Consider the following 23,131-nt stretch of genomic DNA (forward strand, 5'->3'; position numbering starts at 1 on the left):
TAAAAAATAATTTAGTACTCCTCGATACGATACGCAACAGAAAAGTTGTAGTACACAATATTTGATTTGTATAATAACAAATATACCTACACACATTAAAAGAGTTTTCAAAATAATGAATACTGCAAAAAATAATTTTTGCGTTCAACTACATTTTTTATTTATTCTTAAAAAACAGATATTTTATAAAAAATTTACGAAATAAGATATATTTCTTTCAAATATAAATTATTTTTTATTGTAATATATATGTATTATATGTGTCTGTGAAGTTGGCACGACATTTTACGAATAAAAAAAAAATAGTAAGAGTTCTTATAGCACTTTTCATAGTTCTACAGTTCCTGATAAAAATTAAAAAGAGTTCCGCATTTTTTATATTAAAAAATCAAAATTGAAAAAATGTGCTAACTTCGCGAATCTAGCACGACACCTTCCCTCTAAAGTACTAAAACGCGTTGAATAATATCATTTTTGGAAAGAGTTCCCGATAGTTCTACGCAAGATTAGCATATATATGCAATTTCAGATCGATATTCGTCAATTAGCGATTTTTAATCGATTTTTAATATCCACGTTTAGATGTCGTGCTAACTTCGCCAATCTAGCACGACACCCTCCCCTCTAAAGTACTAAAACGCGTTGAATAATATCATTTTCGGGAAGAGTTCCCGATAGTTCTGCACAAGTTCAGCATATATATGCAATTTCAGATCGATATTCATCAATTAATAATTTTTAATCGATTTTTAATATCTACGTCCAGCACGACATTTAGTGAAAATGTGTCGTGCTGATAATTTTCCACAGTTTTAACGGTAGTTCTCTACAATTCTATAAAAATTCTATACTTTAGAAACATTTTTTCGAAGAGTTCCGACTGTTTACTATTTTTTAAACAATTTTTTACAATTACGTTCAGCACGACACTTAGTGAAAATGTTTGTTAAGTGTCGTGCTGAACGTAATTATGAAAAATTGTTTAAAAAATAGTAAACAGTCGGAACTATATGAAAAAATGTTTCTAAAGTATAGAACTGTTATAGAACTGTAGAGAACTACTGTTAAAACTACGGAAAATCATCAGCACGACATATTTTCACTAAGTGTCGTGCTGGACGTAATTGTGAAAAATTGTTTAAAAAATAGTAAACAGTCGGAACTCTATGAAAAAATGTTTCTAAAGTATAGAACTCTTATAGAATTGTAGAGAACTACCGTTAAAACTACGGAAAATCATCAGCATGACACATTTTCACTAAATGTCGTGCTGGACGTAAATATTAAAAATCGATTAAAAATCGTTAATTGATGAATATCGATCTGAAATTGCATATATATGCTAATCTTACGTAGAACTATCGGGAACTCTTTCCAAAAATGATATTATTCAACGCGTTTTAATACTTTAGAGGGAAGGTGTCGTGCTAGATTCGCGAAGTTAGCACGACATTTATTCAATTTTAATTTTTTAATATAAAAAATGCGGAACTCTTTTTAATTTTTATCAGGAACTGTAGAACTATGAAAAGTGCTATAAGAACTCTTACTATTTTTTTTTAATTCGTAAAATGTGCCAACTTCACAGACACTGTAATCGCTGCATACAAATACCCGTCTACGGTTTAAATGTCGAGAATAATATAAACTTATTGCACAAAGAGAAGTGATTTTTCTGGAAGCAAATTAAGACTTTTAAGGTAAATAAATTATATTAACTTGCTCTCATTGCAATGCAAACAAGATAGTAAAATTAATAAATTGAGCCTGGTATTATTTTCAACGTTTAAAAATCCTGAAATTGACAACTCGTCGAGAGAAACAATATATGTGCAACGTCTATCCCGCGATTATTTTTTCAGCGCATCGATCACTTAACGAAAATTTAATCGGAACCCACGTGGGATTATATATTCATTAAACGACCACCATAGTAGACGCTCCCTGCGCTAATAATGATCGCAAAGCCACGAAAAGCTCTATGCTGCGAGGGTGCGAAAGGGTCTCCACGGTAACCGCGGGCAGGTCGACCGACACAAATTTAATATCTGGTAGTTCATAATGACACCCCTGGAAAATGAGCCTCAGACCAACACGGTCCCCGCCCGCGCGCGGTTTATTTCGCAAACGCGCGTCTACGCACGCATGCACGTACGTACGCACACGAGCGTGAAAAGCGAGCGCGAATTCCGTCAGGCGTGTGTTACAGGGGCGGTTTATTGGGGGTCTACTACCAAAGGGAAATCGTTGGAAGGGCGGCACCGAAAGAGGAGCTTCAGAAGAGCCGGGCAAAAGCGGCGATCCCCGGCAAAGAAATCGTTGCGCCAGTATTGCGCGCAATTAAAATCGAGATCGGAAGAAACCGCCTGGGGAATGCCTTAATCACGCCGGTATTCACGCATCTCCGTCGATTTCTCTCCGACGAAATAACAAGCCGGGTTCCGACTTTGTCGTTTTGCAAAGTGCCTCTCGAAATCTCAAATGAATGCGTCGAGGTCGAAACGCGAATGCATGCTGCGAGAGACGAGAGACTCGAAGTTTCACGGTTTACTGCGAGCTAAAATTGCAGGAGCATGGGGGGAAGCTAGGAAAGAGAAGACGAGGCGATACACAAGGAGGGTTGTGCGTTGTCGTTTGTTTCGAAGACGCGACGCGAGACTTCAAAGAGGAGACTTCTCCTCGCACAATCGCCGCCGTAATGATTTCGGAGCGCGATCTTGAAGATAACCACCCGCTGCGAGTGAATACTTGTCAAAGTCTTTTTCTCGCCGTAATTTGCGCAAAATATCCTTCCCCCTCTCAGATCATTTTAATAATTGTAATCATCGCCATGATTACTTTTATTATTAAAATAAAACATAATTTTATGTGTTGCATATGCAAATGTGTGTGTACACTTAATTTTTTTAAATATTTTCCGTATTAACCCACACATAAAATTATCAATAGAATTCTGTCCCGAATTGTGTCGCAAATTACATATCGTTTAACGTGAGCTTTAGAGGTCTGAATTATTTGTTTAAAAGCGTTAGAGCTTTAAAATTTTTGTTTTAAAGCGTTAGAGCTTTAAAATTTTTAATTTTTGCTTAGATTTATAAATGTACTAATTTGTACAATTTTATAAGACTATAAAATGTCTAATTTTTTTCGTAAGCCGGCATAAAATCTAAATTTTCTTTGTAAAAAATCCGAATTTTCGCAAAAAAACCTGTAATCTATATGTTTAATGTTATATATATTTAAACTTCTTAACTAAAAACATTATTTACAAAGTAATATTCTTAGCTCTCTGAGAAGATTGCCGATCTCGTATAAATAATATTCTTTGTAAAAGAGAATCATCACAATTAATTTCTTCGCTTAAAAAGAAAAAATTTCTTTGCTTAATATCAATCGAACCAAGTTTAGCAAAATGATACTGATTAATGAATTAAGCTCTTTCCGAAAGATAATACTGACAGAAGATAAATATTTGGCAATTTCGAAGCGTTTGTGTCTGCGATCGCGATCAATAAATAATGCACGCGAAATATCAACATCGACGAGCGATTCGAAACGCTCACGTTATAGTATATACGACGATTAAACGATATGGCATAGATGCGTTTTTCGGGGCGGCCGCGGATGCGTAATTACTAAACGGCCGCGTGAGCTTCCGAAACGCGCGCGTTCGCATATTTGCACCGCCCGGTCCGCCGGTTGCCATTAAAGAGAGAGTGCATCAGGCCGAACATAACGTTCGATTAGATTAGCTTTGTGTACAGGGAAACGGTATTCGCGGCTCGCATATTAGCGTAGGCACGCATAGTCACAGGCGAACACGGTAATACGCCGGTCCGACGAGACCTCGTCGAGGTATTTCCTTTCGAGCGCGGCCTGTCAGCGACCCCGTGAGTTAATCAACGAGATGCATTTAGAGAGAGAGAGAAACAGAGAGAGACAGAGAGATCGCACGCAAGTCGAAACGCTCCCGTCGCAGACGGATGTATAGAGGTGCAATATGCACGCATTAATGTCCGACGAGCAAAGCCCGAACTGAAGGACGGACGAGGGCTTGTTGCAACTAGTTGCGTGAAACACGGTCAAAACCTGTATTTACGCGCCGCATTGACGCGAAACCGACAGAAATTACACCTCGGATCGCGCCTATTTTCTCTCTTTTTCTCTCTAAAAACCGTAATATAACTTTCATGCAGTTTCAAAAGTTTTCAGATGTTGAATATAATTTTATCGTATCATTTTACATCAAACTTTTCACGCCCCGCTTGAAATGTCTCGCTTGGATGATATTCAGGAAAAATTATTTTTGTAATATGATATTTTTTAATTGTGAAGTTATCTCCCGGAATTATTTAAGTTTAATGTAACAACTTATATAAAATACTGTGTGTACCTTTTAGAAACCGATATTTTTTTTTATTGAAAATTGAGATTATTGTCTCTGAATTTTAAAGTTATAAAATAATCTTCACAAATTGTTTAACATTACACATGTCGATAAAATGTTAAGATTTCATTAAACGAGAGATTGAAGATTGTTGAGAAAGCATATCTTCGTCCATTTTCACTAAAAAAAAAAAAAAAAAAAAAAAAAAAGCGAAAATGAATCTAAATCACACTACGCCAAATTCAATGACTCGAGCAAACTCCCGAATGTCCAAACGTATCCGCATCGAGCAGTCGATGCACCCAAATATATCGGAATTCACGATCCGATAGCAGCGTCCCACGATTCACCAGCCATCGATGTTTGTCGCTTTTATGTACGAAAGCATTCGATTTTAATTGAGCGTCGAGACGGGAAAACGCGCGCACTCGGTGCGCGCGCGGAATTTTAGATTTCAGGAAAAATCAGGTTTTCGCGGATTGCGGGGCCCGGTGATGCGCGCGGGGTATGAATATCCCGGATGGAGTTTCGGGAGCGAGACGGGTCGCAATTGAAATTGAGTGGATGTACATATCTGCAGGAGACCTGTGCCCGCGATCGACATCGAATAGCAACGCGCGCCCTAGCGCATTTGGTTTTATTTTATTTTTGGTCCCTGCAGCAACCTATTCGACCTTCCGCCTCAACTTCCCCCCATATCGATCGATCGTTCGACGTCGCCTGTCTCGCCTTAATGAGACTGTTTTGTGCGATTCAATTAATTCCGCTAAGAGAAAGACAAGCGGACGTGGAGGAATAAGGGACGGGATGGCAGACTGATACGATTGCTAGCCCCGGGGTATAGCAAGAGGGATCATTTCGCTGGGATATTTTCCTCGTGTATCATAGAATTAATTAATACCTGTTATACCGATATCCGCAAACTGTTCGACTTTCGCCGGTATTGCTGATACAACCCGAATTGAACACGATGCGATACCGTATCGCATCGGAGATTCTATAACGCAAAGGACCACACGCGAATCAGATATCATCGGTCGGATATAAATGAAACAGATGGAGAAGCTTTTCAATCACTTTTCAGAAATATTTTAGGGAGATATTTTATTATGCGATATATAGAATTTTTGCAGCAATACAATGTAGATATTTTTTTCACAAAAATATTGATATAATTTTTCAAATAAATAATTAAAAATTGAACTTTTCTCAAGAAACACTCAAGTTGAAGTAATAGCTAATAGAATAGAAATAACAAATTTTGCTCATTAATTTTCAAGAATACTTTAAGAGAACTTTTTTATTTACTAAAAAAAAAGATGGTAAAGATTTTTTAAATTAAATACAAAAAAATTCACATAAACACAGGATAAAAAAAGATAATTTATAATCTAAGGAAAAGAAAAAAGGAATATAAAACATGTATAAATTTCCTCTTTCTTTTCCTCTCTCTCTCTCCCTTTCTCTCTCTGCATATAAAAAAAAACGTGTATATATGATACAATTTTGCGTGCTTGTCTTATAATGACCACGGGGAGATTTACAGCGCGAATCGAAATGTATTTCATATCCCATAGATTGAAATCAAACGATGCGCGATATGAATTACCCCGCGACAATCGTAGCATTAAATCACATGACAGCATAAAAACCTTTCACCTGTTCCGTCCGATGATATTTGAATTGAGCGACCGGATATTAATTATAACTACATGAAAGCGAATATCACGATGAAAGCGTACTCGCTTTTCCAACAAGGGCTTCAGATTAATTTCAGTTTACTGCGCGCTTAATTCCTCCATGACTACAAACCGACAATTATGACGCAAGTATCGATCAATTCACTCTGGGAATTTAACTTGCATCACTACAACGCTCACTATTACCCATTTCATTATATGTTACGATATTATTTCATTATCATCAAGTTTATTAAATCTCAATTTTTAGTCTAGAACTTACTAAACTTATCTCTCTACACGGAGAGAATTTTCTCTTAGAATTTACCCTGAAAATCATGGTAATCATCATGGGACAATATGGTATGGAAAGAATTTCTCTGATTAATATTTATCACAATAAAAATAATAATATCTGTCACAATAAAATATAAAACATGTTTGATTAATTTTACTAAACTGCATGGTAAAATTACTCGAACATGTTTTATATTTGAACGTGTAGATATTATTATTATGTTTATTCTGATTAATATTAATCAGAGAAATTTTCATATAATTCTTTCCATATACCATATTGTCCCACGATTACCATGATTTTCAGGGATAAATTCTAAGAGAAAATTCTCTCTGTGTATGCACAACGTTAATAACGCTTCTTTATTCTCACTTTATGCAATTAAAAATAAAAAGGTATAGTCAATTATTCGCATAAATATTTTAAATTATCATATAAAAATTATATCAATTATTTAAAAAAAAACAAGCAAATCTATAAATGAATTTTTAGCATTGTGCAAACTATTCTCAAAATACATAAAAAAACATCTTAAATTATAATTTCGACGCGTGCACTTTGACGCAGCTATTATTTCGTGGGATAATATTAATAATCACAGAATAATATCAATCCGTGAAAACGCCCGCATCCTATTGGCCATGATACACGCGTGGGTTTCGGTGTGAAAGCGCCTGCATACCTTTCATGCATAACGAAGGGGGGCCCACTCACCTGGCAGTCGTCAGACAAGATTCACTAATTGGGATTAATTCGCGCTAATTAATTAAATCACGGAATACTCGCCCGTCATGCACGGCCGTTGCGCTCATCTCGTGCAATTTCGAGCATATTCGTCTATGGACATTCTGCAAATATATGTGTAACGAAGCAAATCCTGTGATCCTTATGCAAAATCGGTATAATAAATTCATCGAGCAACCGAAATATATCTGTGTGACAGTATATTTGCATAGATTATAATATTTCTCGGGAAACTTTCCATGTTATATAAGATGCAAAAGATGGCATACTTTACGTCGATTGTTGCGCGTCTCGCGAATAAAAAAATTATTCTCGTCCAGCTCGCGAAATCAAAATTCGGAATTTATCAAATTTCAAACTTCGCTGTTTATTCGAAAATCTCACAAAAAGATTACACGGCAAAAATAAAATACGTTGATTAATCCTGACAAATGGCTCGTTAAAAGTATCGTTCGCAATTTAGAGAAAGTTGGCCGAAAAAAACACACGTATTTTCCCTATGCGTGCGTTCGTATTTGCTATCTACGCAGAGTTGCATTCAAAGGCGCGTCTGACGAATTGCAATTGAAATGATACTGCCCCTGTTTTAGAGAACGGTATATTGTATAGCGTCGCACCGAATATTGCACCGGACGAAAATGCATTCCGATATTATTGAAGCCTTCCGCGCTTTTGATCGTACGATACCCTCGCCAAATGGTTTATTCCAGTAATGTAAACGTGCAATAACTGCGAAATGCTCTTCTATCCTTTTCTCCCTCGACCTCTTTCCAATTCTCTTTGTTATCATCGCCGTATCATCGCGCTTTCCTGATCCCGTAAATAACGTTGTAATCAACGTGATTTATAACTATAAATGATGTGACAAATTTTAATTTAGAAAAAAGAGATAAAATTATTTATAATGATAAAAATTTGTATTAAATATATATTATATATATATTTGTAATTTTTTTAAAACAAATGTATCATAATTTCTACAGTTAAATATCTACTCTTTTTCACTTTAAGATAAGAAATTGCATCTGTACAGCGCAATCTATATTATTCTGAGAACGAAATCTTTATCGGACAAAATGACACTGATTATTTATTATTGTTACTTCGTTCTCGATATATGTATATCGTTCTAAGAACACGATGACCTCATTCGTTTCAGTTTGGATAACGCAATATCGCGTATTGATTGCAAGGAGTGCACTGGAGAAAAAAGAAGCATATCCACGTGCGCACGAGGGGCGAAAGAGAGTCGTGATAATTAAATCTGTCGTTTTGGAAGAGAGCACTCTCATGTGGACAAAGCACGAGCAAAAGGAACGTCGCATTCGACGAAGCCTGGTGGAAATAACGCGGCGAAATGACTCGCAGATGTTAACTCACGATGCTCGAAGCAAGGCATTTTCCGTCCGCCGTCGACTTTGCACGCTGAAAACTGTCCGCTCGAATGTGCACTTTGCCGCAATCTCGGAATGTACTTGGTGTGGGGCGTAATATTAGATTATAGCACAAAAGTGAGCAAGATTCATAGTCGCCTCCGCGTTTACGTTCACCAATCCTCGCGCAGATGGTTGAGAAACCGCGTATGCTTTGCCTATTTGGTTACTCTTTGCTGTTCATTTAAATACAATCGTTACGCCTATTCGAGTAAAAAAAGCGCAGTTTTTTTCATTTTTGAAATACACCTTCGAAAAATATTTTAAACTAAAGTATTTATATTGCAGAGCATAACATGATGAAAATGCGAAAAATAAAACAAACTCTTCGCAAAACATATTTTATAATATTTATGTTAAAGATTATATAAAAATAATTTATATCTGAAAGCACGAAAAAATCAATCATCAAGTTTATACTCACTAAGATATTCACATAATCTGTACAAGTTACATAAAAAATTCTTCTCTTAATTGAACTAAAATTTGTAAAAAAAATATATATGTACATACATATATACGCGGTATATTAAATTAGATAAGTATTTTAAAGTATAGAGATTATAATTATTTATTAAACGATTATACATAGAGAGAATTTTCTCTTAGAATTTATTCTGAAAATCATGGTAATCGTGGGACAATATGGCATATGGAAATAATTTTATGAGAATTTCTCTGATTAATATTTATCACAATAAAAATAATATCTATTACAATAAAATATTTGATTAATTTTACTATGCAGTTTAATAAAATTAATCAAACATTTTATTGTAATAGATATTATTTTTATTGTGATAAATATTAATCAGAGAAATTCTCATAAAATTCTTTCCACCATACCATATTATTCCATGATTACCATGATTTTTAGGGTAAATTCTAAGAGAAAATTCTCTCAATATATTATTATATATATTATACATATATTATACATATATTATATATATATTATATATTATATATAATTTATATTAATCGTCTAATAAGTAATTAATCTCTTTAAATTTCTTATATATAATTTAATATTCTACGCTTATATGTATATATATTAATTATATATATGCAAAAATTATTTAAAAAATTACAATAATTGTTTTTGATTCAAACAGCTTCATTAGGGGGCAGCACCGGCCGATTCTCAGACCATCATGTAGAAGCGAGAGGCGACGTTTTCGCGGCAATCTAAATTTAAGCCACAGATTTATTCGCCCTCACTCGCCGGGCATTGACTTTACTCCGACGGATCGACTTTCAACCCCCTTCTCCCACTTTACCTCTGCATCCACCCTTTCTCCCTTTTTCTCCCTTTGGTCTCCTCTTCGCGTCTCGTACTCGCGACTCTCTGACTTACGACTGTATTCCCTTTCTTCGCTTATTTCCGTTGCTGTTTATTACTGCCACGCGATATTCGCGATGCAATGTCCTCGCAAATATAGAACGAGCCGCCGCGTCGACTAGCCTTCGCTAAGGACATCTCGAAAGCACTACCAGACCGCCAAACTCATCAGGTTGGACGGCAGAACTAAAGGACCCTCCGGCAAGGGCCAAGAGACTATCTGCAATGGAACTTTGGAGGAGGAACGTAACACGAAATCCCTCGCGAAAGTCCACTCCGACAGAATAGCCGGAGCAATTTGTTCCGGACGAAACAGAGTAATCTAACGTTTCAACCGCGATAAAATCTGAAGAAGTTCCGTCCCGGGTCTCTTTATCTTACTGTCTACTCTCGCGCAGTGCTCTTCTATTCAAGCCTTGATGCATATTGAATTTTAAAGTGAACCCCTAAAGTTGTATCTTCAATTGGGATTTTCTGATAAACATAGAATTGACAGAATCTTTCTATTTTAATCTTTATTGATTAAATTGGTCTGGCAATAAACAAGACTAGATCTTTTAATTAACACTAATGATATTCATGTTTCATTCGTGTCACATATATTTCCGAAATAAATTGAACAATTTAATAAGAAATTTTAATAAAAAAAAGTCTTGGAAAATTTATATATTCAAACAAAACGATAAATTATAATTGAATTTTAAAATTGCTTTAAATAAAATAAGCTCTTTTTCAATGCGTATCCTTGTGTGTTCTAGCTCGAAAAAAGGATTATCACGAAATCGTAGCACACTCGAGTGTTTTTTCAAGTTAACGTCACGATCGCGATTTATTTATGACCCTGTTACCAAGGAGCAAAAGAAAAATATTGTTCTTCGCACGAATAAAAGAGTTGCAGCTATTATATGTATAAGGCACAAAAAACCCGCGAATAAATTTGTATACTGCCTATTAATGACGATACTATAAATACGAATTATCAGTATATTAAAATACTTTCATAAGTATCATTATATTATAATTAATTATTAATACATCAAACAGATGTTTTGAATGAAAAATTATTGCATAAACTATTATTGCGAAAAGCAAAGTAAAGTTTCTTTATCAATAAATATGTATATTACAAAAGTAATATAAAAGAGAGAATGAAAATAATATTTTCTCAAATTGGCCAGAAATTTAATCCATACACTCACATTGTACTCGAAAGTAATATTAATACAACTATACTGTTAAATTTCCTATAGTTCTCTTTTCTTTTAAAATTTTCAGAACTCGGCACATGAGACAGATATATTTCTTGATATCCTAGAAAACTGATGTCGTCGACCGTAAAAGAAACATCGAAGCTAAAGTTTCAACTTCATCGAATGAGAACAATAGTTCTACGCCGTGCACCATGACGATGTACGATTTCCTTCGAGTTAGTGATAAAGTGCACCGATATTTTAGCGACGATACTTCGAATTTATTTTCTACATAGACTACGGTTCTTTGTGCGATCATTTCTATTGTACGCGATACGGGTAGCAGGAGCGAGAGAAATGTAGAAGAAACTCCTTCTATAGATTTCGCCAAATTTATGACTCTACATAATGACCCCCACTGAATCTTAGCCCCCCAAAAGACTCGAACCATTCGCTTGCGATTCAACTAGAATGATGACCGGGAGTGCATTTATGAGTCGAATCTCTTCAGTTCGTTAGTTATTAAGATAAAAAATTATACGAGCCACTGTCAACTGATATTATTAACTCGTAAAAACAATAGTCTTTATTTTTCTGTTTTCAGCCTGTGTTAACACACAAGCAATTTAGATAACATTCCATTCTTAGAATTCGTAATGATATATATCTTTAATTAATCTTAGAAGCTAAATATTTTATTGAAAATATATAATTATTTTGTTTTAATATATATATTTTTTAATCATTACGTTTTTTATTAGGAAACAATGAGAAAAATCTTTCTAATTTTATGAAAAAAAACTAGGAAAGATATTCGACTAATCTGCGAATGATTAATGGGTAGCAATCGAGAATGTACAAATATATGTATATTGTGGCAAAACGATAATATATTAAAAATACGTATACGTAATATACGTACAAGAAATGCCGTAATCACCGAGGGTCGACCTTTGCCTAAGATCAACGCGATAATTCAAATTTTCATCCATCAGCTGAGGATCCATACATATTAATAGTTTAATTAAAATCGATACGAGCTTACGCATGAGCGGTTTAAACGACGCGACAAACCATCCGTTTTCTTTTGTCCGCGAATTTCGATACCGTTCCATGGAAATGCGTATCGATGAATATGTAACATCAAGAAACACTCGAGAAAGAAAGCAAGGAGAAAACAAAGATGCAATATTTACTTATTTATATTGTTTACTAGTTTTTCCCGAAAATATGTTCGTGTATTATAATAAATCATAGAAGATAGTTTTCCTGATCACGAAGAATTATGTATGTTAGGTATCGCATGGTGAGCACTATAAAATTTTCAATATTTATAATTATCTTTTATCACACGTACATACATATTTTAGCAAATAAACTCTCTTTGTTCGCGATGGAAAATAAAAACGCAATTCAATGTTATAGTCGATAGATTTGTGTTACTTTTTTACCTATTTTAAATTAGATAACAATCCGATACTTTTTTTTTATGTATTTATATACCGACGCTAATGTCATAAATATGAGTCAATATTTGAGGTAATTTATCATTTGTATTTTAATATTACGAGAACAAAAGATGGTACGCGGAGTTATCTGCAAAAATCGTTGGCAAAAGATAAAAGGAAAAAAGAAGCACGAAGAATCACGTAAATTGCGATTTATAAGTCATACCTGTGAATATAAGCGATGTACGATCATGGTTTATCGATCATTAAGCGCATCGACGCTATTAACCGCGCACGTTTAATATGCAGTGAAAAACAGCCACGTAAATTAATCATCTGCTCAGGAGTGAACATGCGCACCGTTATACTAGCCTCCTAGAAGTGTGTAAACGCTTCTCCACGGTACTCGATACAACGCGGAGATTACCTCATGGATGTCGCCTACCCGCTATTTACGATCGCAAGAACTATAAAGCCACGCGGGTCGTTACACGCTCCTTTCGCGAACGACTTGTCTCGCTTTTGCCCGTCGTCGCTTCTAACGCGTGAGTATTTCACTTCTTTGTATTCACTATGCTAAAGTAAGATCGAGAAATATACTGTCGAATCAAGAATTCTCCATATGTTATCTCTTATCATAGCATAAAATAATATGTGTGAATTAATAATATATAATAATATATTGTTAAATTATTAGTAATGTAATGTTTTGTCGTACTTTTGTTTAAATCATTTTTTTTCTTTCAAAAGAACTGACGAATAAATGGCTTCAAAAGATTAATGAGTATATGAATGAAATTTTTTTAATGTATTACTTCCAGTCAAGTATTACATTATGAATTTATTTAGCTGCTTATAAAAATTGTAATACATTCTACGATATTCTTATACGAAAAGGAATTTTTCACGACCTGCTGCTATAGATATAGTCATTTTTAGACCCTACATATAACATTCGAACCACGTTTCAATGTTACGTGCTCTCTCGTATCCTTAAGTAAGTCTATCAAAGGCAAAGGATAAGGTTTTTCAAAATGCTCCCTCGAAATACTATAATAAATAAGTTGAATATCAAGAGATGTTGTTCATCTTTTTTTACTATAAATATTCTTCACATATTTTTTAAGGAAGTTTAATCTCAAACAAAAACATTTAACTGTTATAAAAATTTTGTTTTTTAGAAAAATATTTTCGACAATTCTGTAAATCCTATTTTTTTTTTTTTTTTTTTTCTGAAAATATATCTTAGTCTGTACATCATTCTGTATACCGAAGGAATATTGACAGCCACGTGTTAAAATAAATTAGCACATTTATTCACGCTGAAGAAGGTTGAAGTAAATTGCGGGTAAAAGTAATGGAAGATGAGTCGGCTGCTAATTACCGACAACAACGTATATTAGCACAAAGCTTCCGTAAAATTTGTGACTAAAGAAATTGAGTGACGGGAGAAAACGAGAAAAACTCGCGAGTTTTTTCATCCTCTTCGACACGTTTTGTCGCAATCATAATCGCGATATTTTATTGTACTGGCACGCACTTCGCATCGTTCCCTTTAAGCTTCAAATAACGTCCGATGGAGTCCTTAAATGCGGGGATGTGCCGCCGCGCATAATATCTGTTATTTACAAGCCAATAAAATCGCGCCTCTTAAAACTCGAACGCATAAATAAGTGGCGAGGAAAAAGAGAACGCAGCCTCTCACTGCGATCACAGCGATAATTTATAAATTTGCGCATTAATGTCAAAAGAATTTCTACATGTGAACACAATTCTTCCTTCTGTACTGTATGTATATATAAATTGTCTGATCATAACTAAATATAATCTAATGTGAGTATAATAATCGTATTTATGATGTAATAAAGTTAGTCTTTAGAATTTAATAGATATACATACAGTTATGGTTATAATATCATGAATAAACCCAGTCATTCATGCATTAATTTCATTAAACGTTATCGCGTTATTAAATCGATAGCATATATATACGATAAAAAATTTGTTTTATAAATTGTACACAGAGAAAATTTTCTCTTAGAATTTACCCTGAAAATCATGGTAATCGTGGGATAATATGATATAGAAAGAATTTTATGAGAATTTCTCTGATTAATATTTATCACAATAAAGATAATAATATCCATCACAATAAATATAAAACATGTTTGATTAATTTTACTATGCAGTTTAGTAAAATTAATCAAACATGTTTTATATTTTATTATGATAGATATTAATATTTTTATTGCGATAAGTATTAATCAGAGAAATTCTCTAAAATTCTTTCCATACCATATTGTCCCACGATTATCATGATTTTCAGTGTAAATTATAAGAGAAAATTCTCTTAATGTATAGATCTATACTTTCTTATTTAAATTTTTAATGAATACTAACAAAAGATGAAAAATCAGACTTTTTCAAATATCTATGATTATATTTTTTTCTTTTTTAAATTAATATAGCAGATATACCTATTATACAATAAGCGTTTCGAAATTATTCTAGCATTAGAAATTAATATATGTTATGCAATAATATTCTATAAAAAATGGCATTAATTATTATTCAAAAGTATCAATTAATAATTTACTTTCAGATTGAATATTTTCAAAAAATGTTAATATATACAATATATGTATATAAAATTATAATTTTTTATATCAAAAGCTCTCTAATATGATAAGATACCACGAAAAAAAATTATTATATTTTTATACAGAATATCAAAGAACAATAGAATTGCAAAAGAAATTTGCAAGGCAATTTCTAACGTGTTTTGAAAAAAAGATGTGTTTACAAGTCCTCGGTTAATTTAAGCACGCAAATTTTCGAGAAATGCGTCGACCTTAAATCTATTAGCCTTGGGGTAGAAAAAATAAGGAAGGGAAAACTGGTCTTGTCGACGTCGCAAAATTCGCCTCTTGCAGACTCAACCATCCGTAAATGAAAAGCGTTACGCGACCGGAGTGAGTGTCAAGGAAGACGGTAATAGTACATTAGACGGTAATTAAAACTGAGGCTATTACCTTGGCTAACGAAGCGCGAAATACTTGAAATCGTTTACGAAATTACTCTATCTGTGAGTGTTGAAATGTCGATATGATATTAATAAATACATGTAAATTACTCTATCTGTGAGTGTTGAAATGTCGATATGATATTAATAAATACGTGTATAAAATGTAACTTGAAATTCAAAAGGTGCAAATTATTGTATATAAAATTACTCGAATCTAATTAAATAAATATTATAATTTCTATAATAATTAATAATTAATTTATATATATCGAATATATTGCAAAAATAATTTATGTACATCACACCTATTTATTCATAGACAGAAATCAGGGAGGGGATATATTAAAACATACACCTAAACACTATATAGCCAACATTTTAAAAATCGCTGTAGTAAAGTTCGATATTTTATGACGATAAAAGTCTTGGCAAAGTTTGGGCGATTTAAGAAGCTCTCGTGAACTTAACTCGCACGAGCCAATAGACCTCACCACTTGTTGAATGTTTATGAAGAAAAACAGAAGTTGAAAGTGCTCTTGAATCGGCCGATCACAAATTTCGAATAGAGAGATTAAACGTTTATTTTTATATTATCGTACAACTTAAGAATTTTTTCGATTGAACCGCTGATAAAACCATTGATAAGATTGCGAAACAAAACAACGATACATAATTATTCTAAATAATATTATTATTTATTAATATTGTTAATAAATTAAAATATTTAAAATTTTTTCATATAATAGAATTATTTTAGCAAAATTCCCGATAAAATTAAGATAATTCAAGACATTATTATCTGTGTAGATGGCTCATATGATTTATTATACATATATTATATTAGTACAAATAAATTCAACAAAACCTGTAATGTGATTTATTTAAATCAAAAACTTCAACTTCTGTTTCTTCAAAAATTTCACAAATTTTGAAGAGCTAATAAGAGTATATATATATATATATATATATATATATATATATATATATAAGTATAATTGATAATAAGAAGCTCCATCCTCTCCGATTTTACCGAAACTTTATAATATTGTGTATTTTTTGTGCGTAAAACACGAATCTGTAGATTAAAATTGTCACTTTCAAGTAAAAAAAAAGTTACAGTGGGTTTCGGCCCCCCTTCCCACGGAGAGGGACCGGATTTTAATTTACAGATTCGTGTTTTACGCACAAAAAATACACAATAAGTATTGTAAAGTTTCGGTGCTATATGCATTTCGTCTCCGAAATACGCGCTCGACAATAAATAATCGGCGACTGATAACGGCGAATACCGTATAATTAAATATATACATATATAAATATAGTTAAATACACGTTTCCAACAAGTGATTAGAGAAAAAAAAAATTATTTCGACTGAGAGAAACATTTCTAAAATCCAATTTATATAAAAATCTTACAATTATTATAAAGTTGTAAATTTTTTATGACATACTTTATTGGCTCTTCAAACGATAAACGAGGCATGCTTTATTTCCTCTTTGAACGCTAACAATAAGATGTCAAAGTGATGATTTTACCTTTGATGATATCCGCGAAGAGGAGGAGGAAGAACAGCGCGCATAATTGGCGGTGGCTCCTTCGTGCCATGTTGTCCCACGACGAAGCACAGAACGCACAAAAGTCAATTGTAGACGCGCACGAATACGAGGAAACACGAGAAACTCGCGGTAACACACATATTCAAAATACAGTCAGTGTAGAAACGCGGAAACACGGGTATATACTTGTCGGTGCAATAAAAAGAATGTCAACATTCGTGTGTATATTCACGTATCGCGCACGATCTGTTCTTATATCAGAACCATAACTCACGAATTTCACTCCGAATCCTCTCGACAATTTCGTCGAAGATGTATCCAGTTGGTGTATCGCATGTCAAACAACGAGATTATCACTGCGTATTAATGGCGCCCGCACGGATCAAGTAACGAAATGGCGCGAAACGGAATCGTCCTCTCTCTCTCTCAATCGTCTAAACATCGTCCTCCGAGGATTCTCGTGCGAGACACACGAGTGACGATTCACACAGCGTGTCATACATCGCGAATTGACTGATAATTAACGCTGGTAATTACGCTAATTCAAATTAACTCTCGCTAATTCTCCGTTATGACCGTTAGGACACGAACGCACGGGATTTTCTGCGAGCGTCTTACCGCGATCGCACACAATATTCGCGACAGTCTTATTGTCCGAAACCGTTCGATTGCAGGTGTGATTCCGGATTTGATTGATTTTGTCTAATCTGTCCATGAGCCGGCGTCTTTCGCGAACACGCGTGCCATTATCATCACGTCCTTACGAAGAACAGGAATAATACGGCATCACCACTCGATGTGTCGCGCGACACTGACAACTGCCGACGCGCCGCTCACTTCACGCGATCTCATCCCCACTCGGGAGACTCGCGCGCAAGCGCGAGATGACGCGTGCGCGACGTTTGAAATTTTCGCGCTGCGCTCCCATTCTTCCCTCAGCGTCGCTTATCTTCGTCTCGCTTGCAACAAGTTGCTGTTCGTACGCGTGACCGGAGGGAAAAGAGAGCCGCGCGAACACGACGGGCATATAACGGAGAACGATCGAAAGAAAAGAAAGCGCACGGATGTGCTCTCGACGCGGCCAGCTGTAATGAAATTAGATTAATGGTCCAAAGGACCATGCCAGATCGGGGATGCGGAATAAAACAATTCTCGTAATTTCTTTCCGCGAGCGAATACTGCATTACAAACGGCTAATATTAGAGAGAAGCATTTTATTTGTTTATCGATTGAAATATTCTAAAGTTAAATGGTATATTTTAGAGCATTTTTTTATATTTTGTATTATTGTTCACAAACTTGAAATTAATGTAACTGCTACCTTGGCTTGGCTGGACTATCGGAGTAGGTGGTCGATCCTTCAGAACTATAGCAAACACTATGCTGTAATAGATAAAATTTATGATTTATTTATTACACAACAATGTCGCATATAATATATGGCGAAATAGATCGTTATTTGTACAAATTAATTTTATACGAATTTATATGAATTAATTATAAGAGAATTAATTTTTCATTCATTTTTTTGTAACTCTTGCACAATAATTAACGTTTAAAGTTTAAAAATATGTATATTTATTCACATTAAATATACATGAATAAAAATGCAGTCATAATCACGTACTTTATAAGGCGTACGACCTCTAGATGTTCCTGATGGCGAAGCGGAAGTAGATTTAGTGTATTTCTTTCGCCTGTTAATTAAGAATATCTTGAAATAAAATCGCATTCGTAATAGCTTATGAATAACGCGTAATGATTAATCTAGCAATATGATTACAGGACTATATCACATCTATTATTAATAGGAACATATATTTTAATATAATATAAAGAAAGACACTGTATATACTCACGAATAAATTCTGCCGCTATTACTGATGCTGTCTTTACTGTTGTAATTGATTGCGGCTAAACAACGTTCCTCATCCATATGATCTTGGCATCCACCTGGACATCGTCCAAATCTATTTCTCCACCATTCTTTCAATTTTTCAAGCACGCCCTTTCGCAATGACTTCGAGGAGCACGTATCCGGCTGACAATAATCCGCATTCTCATACAGAACTGCGAATCTAGAGAAAAAAGAACAGATTGAATATCATTACTCAGTATTTATTGATCTTTTATAAAAAATACTTTTAGCGAATGCTCAAAATTTAATATATATATTATAATAACTTTTTATATTAGAACTAATATATTATTATTTATATAATATTATATTTCTAATCTTATACCAATAATTTTATAAATCTCAGAAGAGTGTAAAAGTCAATTTGAAAAAATAAATCTTATAAAAAATTAATTTTGCAGTAGAATTATAGATTAGACTTTTTCCAACTAATTAGTTTTTCTTATCATCATTGTAAGTTAATTGTGCTTAATAAAATATGTTCATAGTTTCTCATAAAGGTTTAAAAATTAAAGACTTAAAAATCTCATCAAGAAGAATTAAAATCGGTAAAAAGATTAATAGGAAAAAAATTGAAATTAAATCACATATTTTTTAAGTATAATCGAAAAAAATTATATCGACCGTAAGAAAACATTTCAACTTACGGAGTAGTTTTCGGTTCGCAAGGTGAACATTCCTCGGGTTGCTTGGTGAGGAATCTGTAGCACACTAAGCTTAAACCCACTAGTAACCACACTACCAATGCGGATACTATCGCTATAATCACGATTTCCGTAGTGTTAAGCGTCATTATTTTGTCGTTGCCTAAATTCAATTGACACAAATTTAATTATCTTTTAACCTTTAGAAATTTTTATTAAATAAATTAAAGCACTCTTAAAAATAAACTAAATAAATTATATGAACAACTACTAAAAAAACTAAATCAAATTAAATGTTATATATGTAAAAGTAAAAAAAAAATTTTATCGCGTATTATTTCACAAGCAACTTACTTTGTTCCTTTCCTTTGTAAAGTATGCTCTTATCTATCTGACTCGCACGTTCCGCACCTATTTGGGGCATAACTTGATAAGTTCCGCTTGTTCTGCTCTTCATAATTCTATCCTCTGTACCTGAAATAAAATATTAAGTTATAAGGAACATATTCCATAAAATTATTTGTATTTAAAAAAAGACAAAAAACAGATATATATTTTCTAGCAACTGCATATTTTACTGATTTTATCTCAATATTATAAAGTAATTTAAAATAATGTTTGTGTTTATCTTCTCTCTACGTATAAAGCTTTTTCTAAAATTAAAATGCAATAAGACGTTGCATTTATACGAAGCTTTGCCACGTAAATGCATTTGAAATGCATCAAAAGATTAAAATGGACACGCATTTATATTTTATTCTTTTTTGAGCTGCATGATCAAGTTGTACATGAATTGAAAACATGGTCAGAGAAATGTCACGAAAAGTGCAATTCCTTAGCTATGCAAACGCTTAAACGGAATAGTATATCGGTCTCATTAATTTTCAAATACGATGAATTACAAGCAAGGAGACCGTCATGAAATATTACCTGATTCTCGTAAGGTAGCCATTACTCTGAGAACACCCCCGAATGCTGGATACCACTTTTCGTCATCCAGGTGTCGACGCACCTGGAATGCAAACGATACTTTTATTTACTCTCTGTGTGGAATTAATCTCAACAATTACGAAATGGAAGAACCTCTGCGAAAGAAACTAAGCATGATGTTTTTTCTAGCATAAAAGCTGCAGAATATCTCTCTCTATTTCGGATACTTCATGATTTATATCATTATTTAAATTTTGATATTTTAATTTTTTAAACATTTCGTAATTGATATTATCATTAAAGAACGTAGTGATTCGTACGGATTGTTGGAACCAGACGTGAAAATCTTTGTTGAATCTTTGCAACTGCGTTCTCGTGTTCGATCGTGATATAATGCACTTCACACTGGCGATGTAGTACTTTACGAGCGCGAAAGCCGATTTTTCCGAATACAACGATTGCAAACTATCGGTTTTGAAGGGCAACGCGATGCTAGATAAAGAATCTGTTTAAGAATCTGTAAGATTTTTAATCGATGAAGCATTCTTACAAGTTACTCAATAACTACCTGTTAGGATTCACTTCGTTATCGAAGAACGGAAGTGGTATAATGACTTCGCTCATTGCAGCTTCGTTATTATAGCCTTGTCGAAATAAAAAAATCTTTATATAATTCTCCAAAAATGCTAAACTATTTTCTTGGATGGTAAAAATACTTCCAGTTTTCATTCTTATGTCAACCATATGGAGTAGTACTAAAATAGTACACTAATACTAGTGTCGTTTAAAGTTAAATTTGTTCCTTCTCACCATCGACTGCACGTCTAGAATGTCTTCGCTTCATTATGGACCGTTTCTTTTTTCTGAACGTGAAGCTTCGATAATCATTGTCGAAAGCTATTCATTAAGAAAAAAACCAAATTATTAAACCTTTAATATCCTTTAAAATAAATATTGATTTACGATTTCAAATCAAAATTAATTCGATATACAGTTTGCAAGAATCATGTAGATATTTCTCTAAATAATAAAAACTTGTAAGCTATATTTCTCTTTTGTAAAGATAAGCTACGAATGACAGAAGTTATTTCCTTATTGTTTAGAGTTTAGACAATCAAATTCAAAATGATATATTTAATTTGTATTCTTTTTTAGAAATTTCTTTGAATCGTAATGGATTAGTAGTCGTACTAACGTGCCGAATACATAATAAGTCCGTTACAGGCAATCGATGTTTTCGGTGGTGTAATTACGATAGGAGGAATCTTGACACTTTCAATGTCCTGGCTAGGCTTCGACCAGCCGGCGCCGTTTGTCCGAAGGAAGATCTTCAGCTCATCGAAGAGCTCGAACAGCATCTTCGCGTTGCGATACTTGATATTCCCTGCGTAATACGAACGCCTTGTGATAGGTAGGATGTAAACTCGCAAGTAACCGCCCAGAGTGTCTGCCAGAGCTTTCAACATCAGATGCTTCGTTTTGCCCACAGACAGCCTCTGCACACTCTCGAGACATATGTGAAAATAGTCCATGAGATGTGCTATGTACTGATCGTTTTGAGAATCGATGACTTTCACCTAGCAGAAAGAAAATTTCAATCTCTATGAGATTCTTTTGATATTCTTTCATACTCCTACGACTATCTTTTAATTATTATTTCCAAACTTTTTGTTTATAATGAGAAAATATTTTATTCTTATTTTTTAAATAATAGTTTATGTTAATAAAAAAATTTTTAGAATGCTCTCGCTAGATATACCTGGGGCAAAATATCTTGAAACATCCTCCGACTACTAAGGATGGCAAATTCTTCGCTGGTCCAGCACTGTTTTCCATAATCGTTTCTCTCAAATAAAACGGTACCGATATTGTGATCATGTTTAAAAGATTTGGCATCGATTATCCTGTTAGAGAGACAAAATAAATAATAAATTACATTTGAAAGAAAATTTGAATTCGTAAAATGTAACGCGATTATGTTTCAGTGTATGTATTATCTTGAACTGATTATAAATCTTTTAATTCAAAGAAAAATTAGTTCATTATTTAATTATCGGTAATATTAATATTACAAAATAAAATTAGCATATTAAATAATTAAATGTAAAGAAAATATTTTTAATTTCTACTTATATGATATATACATCTATGAAATGCAAGACAAACTTTTTACTGAAGATGCAATCTCCAAATATCAAGAGAAATAATAAGGAACATATATTCATACTCTGAAACAAGAATTCCAAATGTTTAACCACGTGATTTTTTTTCGCGGGTTTCTTGAATATTTTTGACAAGCCTATAACGACTTGCACCCATTTTATCTACTATTACGCCTGTTATATAGATTATTTCAGGGTGTTTATTTACGCAACGCTTCAGTATGCTAATACAAAACAAACACTAATTTCAAGTATATGTATATAATTTCTCATTTTATGATAAATGCTAAATTTTAATTATAAAAATTTCGTTAAATTTAGTATTTTAGAAATAATGTTTCTTGATAGCATTACGCAAATTTATAAAAATCATT

At 33.4% G+C, this 23,131-nt stretch overlaps 2 protein-coding genes across 3 annotated transcripts in view; both read right to left on the reverse strand.

The window, feature by feature from the left end:
• Ror (tyrosine-protein kinase transmembrane receptor Ror) overlaps window positions 1-17,900 on the reverse strand; it is a 313,177-nt gene extending 295,277 nt beyond the window's left edge. The window contains exon 1 of one of the 2 annotated variants that reach the window (XM_083053431.1): window positions 17,083-17,900. In XM_083053431.1, the coding sequence (XP_082909557.1) occupies window positions 17,083-17,152 (70 nt within the window). In that variant the 5' untranslated portion in view covers window positions 17,153-17,900. The remainder of the gene's footprint in view (window positions 1-17,082) is intronic. The other variant, XM_083053440.1, reaches the window with a different exon arrangement.
• Window positions 17,901-17,928: 28 nt separating this feature from the next.
• On the reverse strand, window positions 17,929-22,767 carry LOC145944934 (uncharacterized). The gene is made up of 13 exons (XM_083053636.1): window positions 22,762-22,767; window positions 22,355-22,499; window positions 21,791-22,172; window positions 21,406-21,492; window positions 21,164-21,239; window positions 20,916-21,087; window positions 20,596-20,677; window positions 20,020-20,139; window positions 19,669-19,828; window positions 18,963-19,181; window positions 18,731-18,800; window positions 18,425-18,486; window positions 17,929-18,188 (listed from the first exon to the last, which is right to left on the reverse strand). Exons 2-13 carry the CDS (start codon window positions 22,376-22,378, stop codon window positions 17,942-17,944), a joined length of 1,701 nt encoding a protein of 566 aa, XP_082909762.1. The 5' UTR covers window positions 22,379-22,499; window positions 22,762-22,767; the 3' UTR covers window positions 17,929-17,941.
• Between the last annotated feature and the right edge of the window lie 364 nt (window positions 22,768-23,131).

Source organism: Prenolepis imparis, unplaced genomic scaffold, assembly GCF_030444845.1.
Source record: "Prenolepis imparis isolate NDT839.2.m4 unplaced genomic scaffold, iyPreImpa1.0 SCAF_1, whole genome shotgun sequence".
NCBI lineage: Eukaryota > Metazoa > Arthropoda > Insecta > Hymenoptera > Formicidae > Prenolepis > Prenolepis imparis.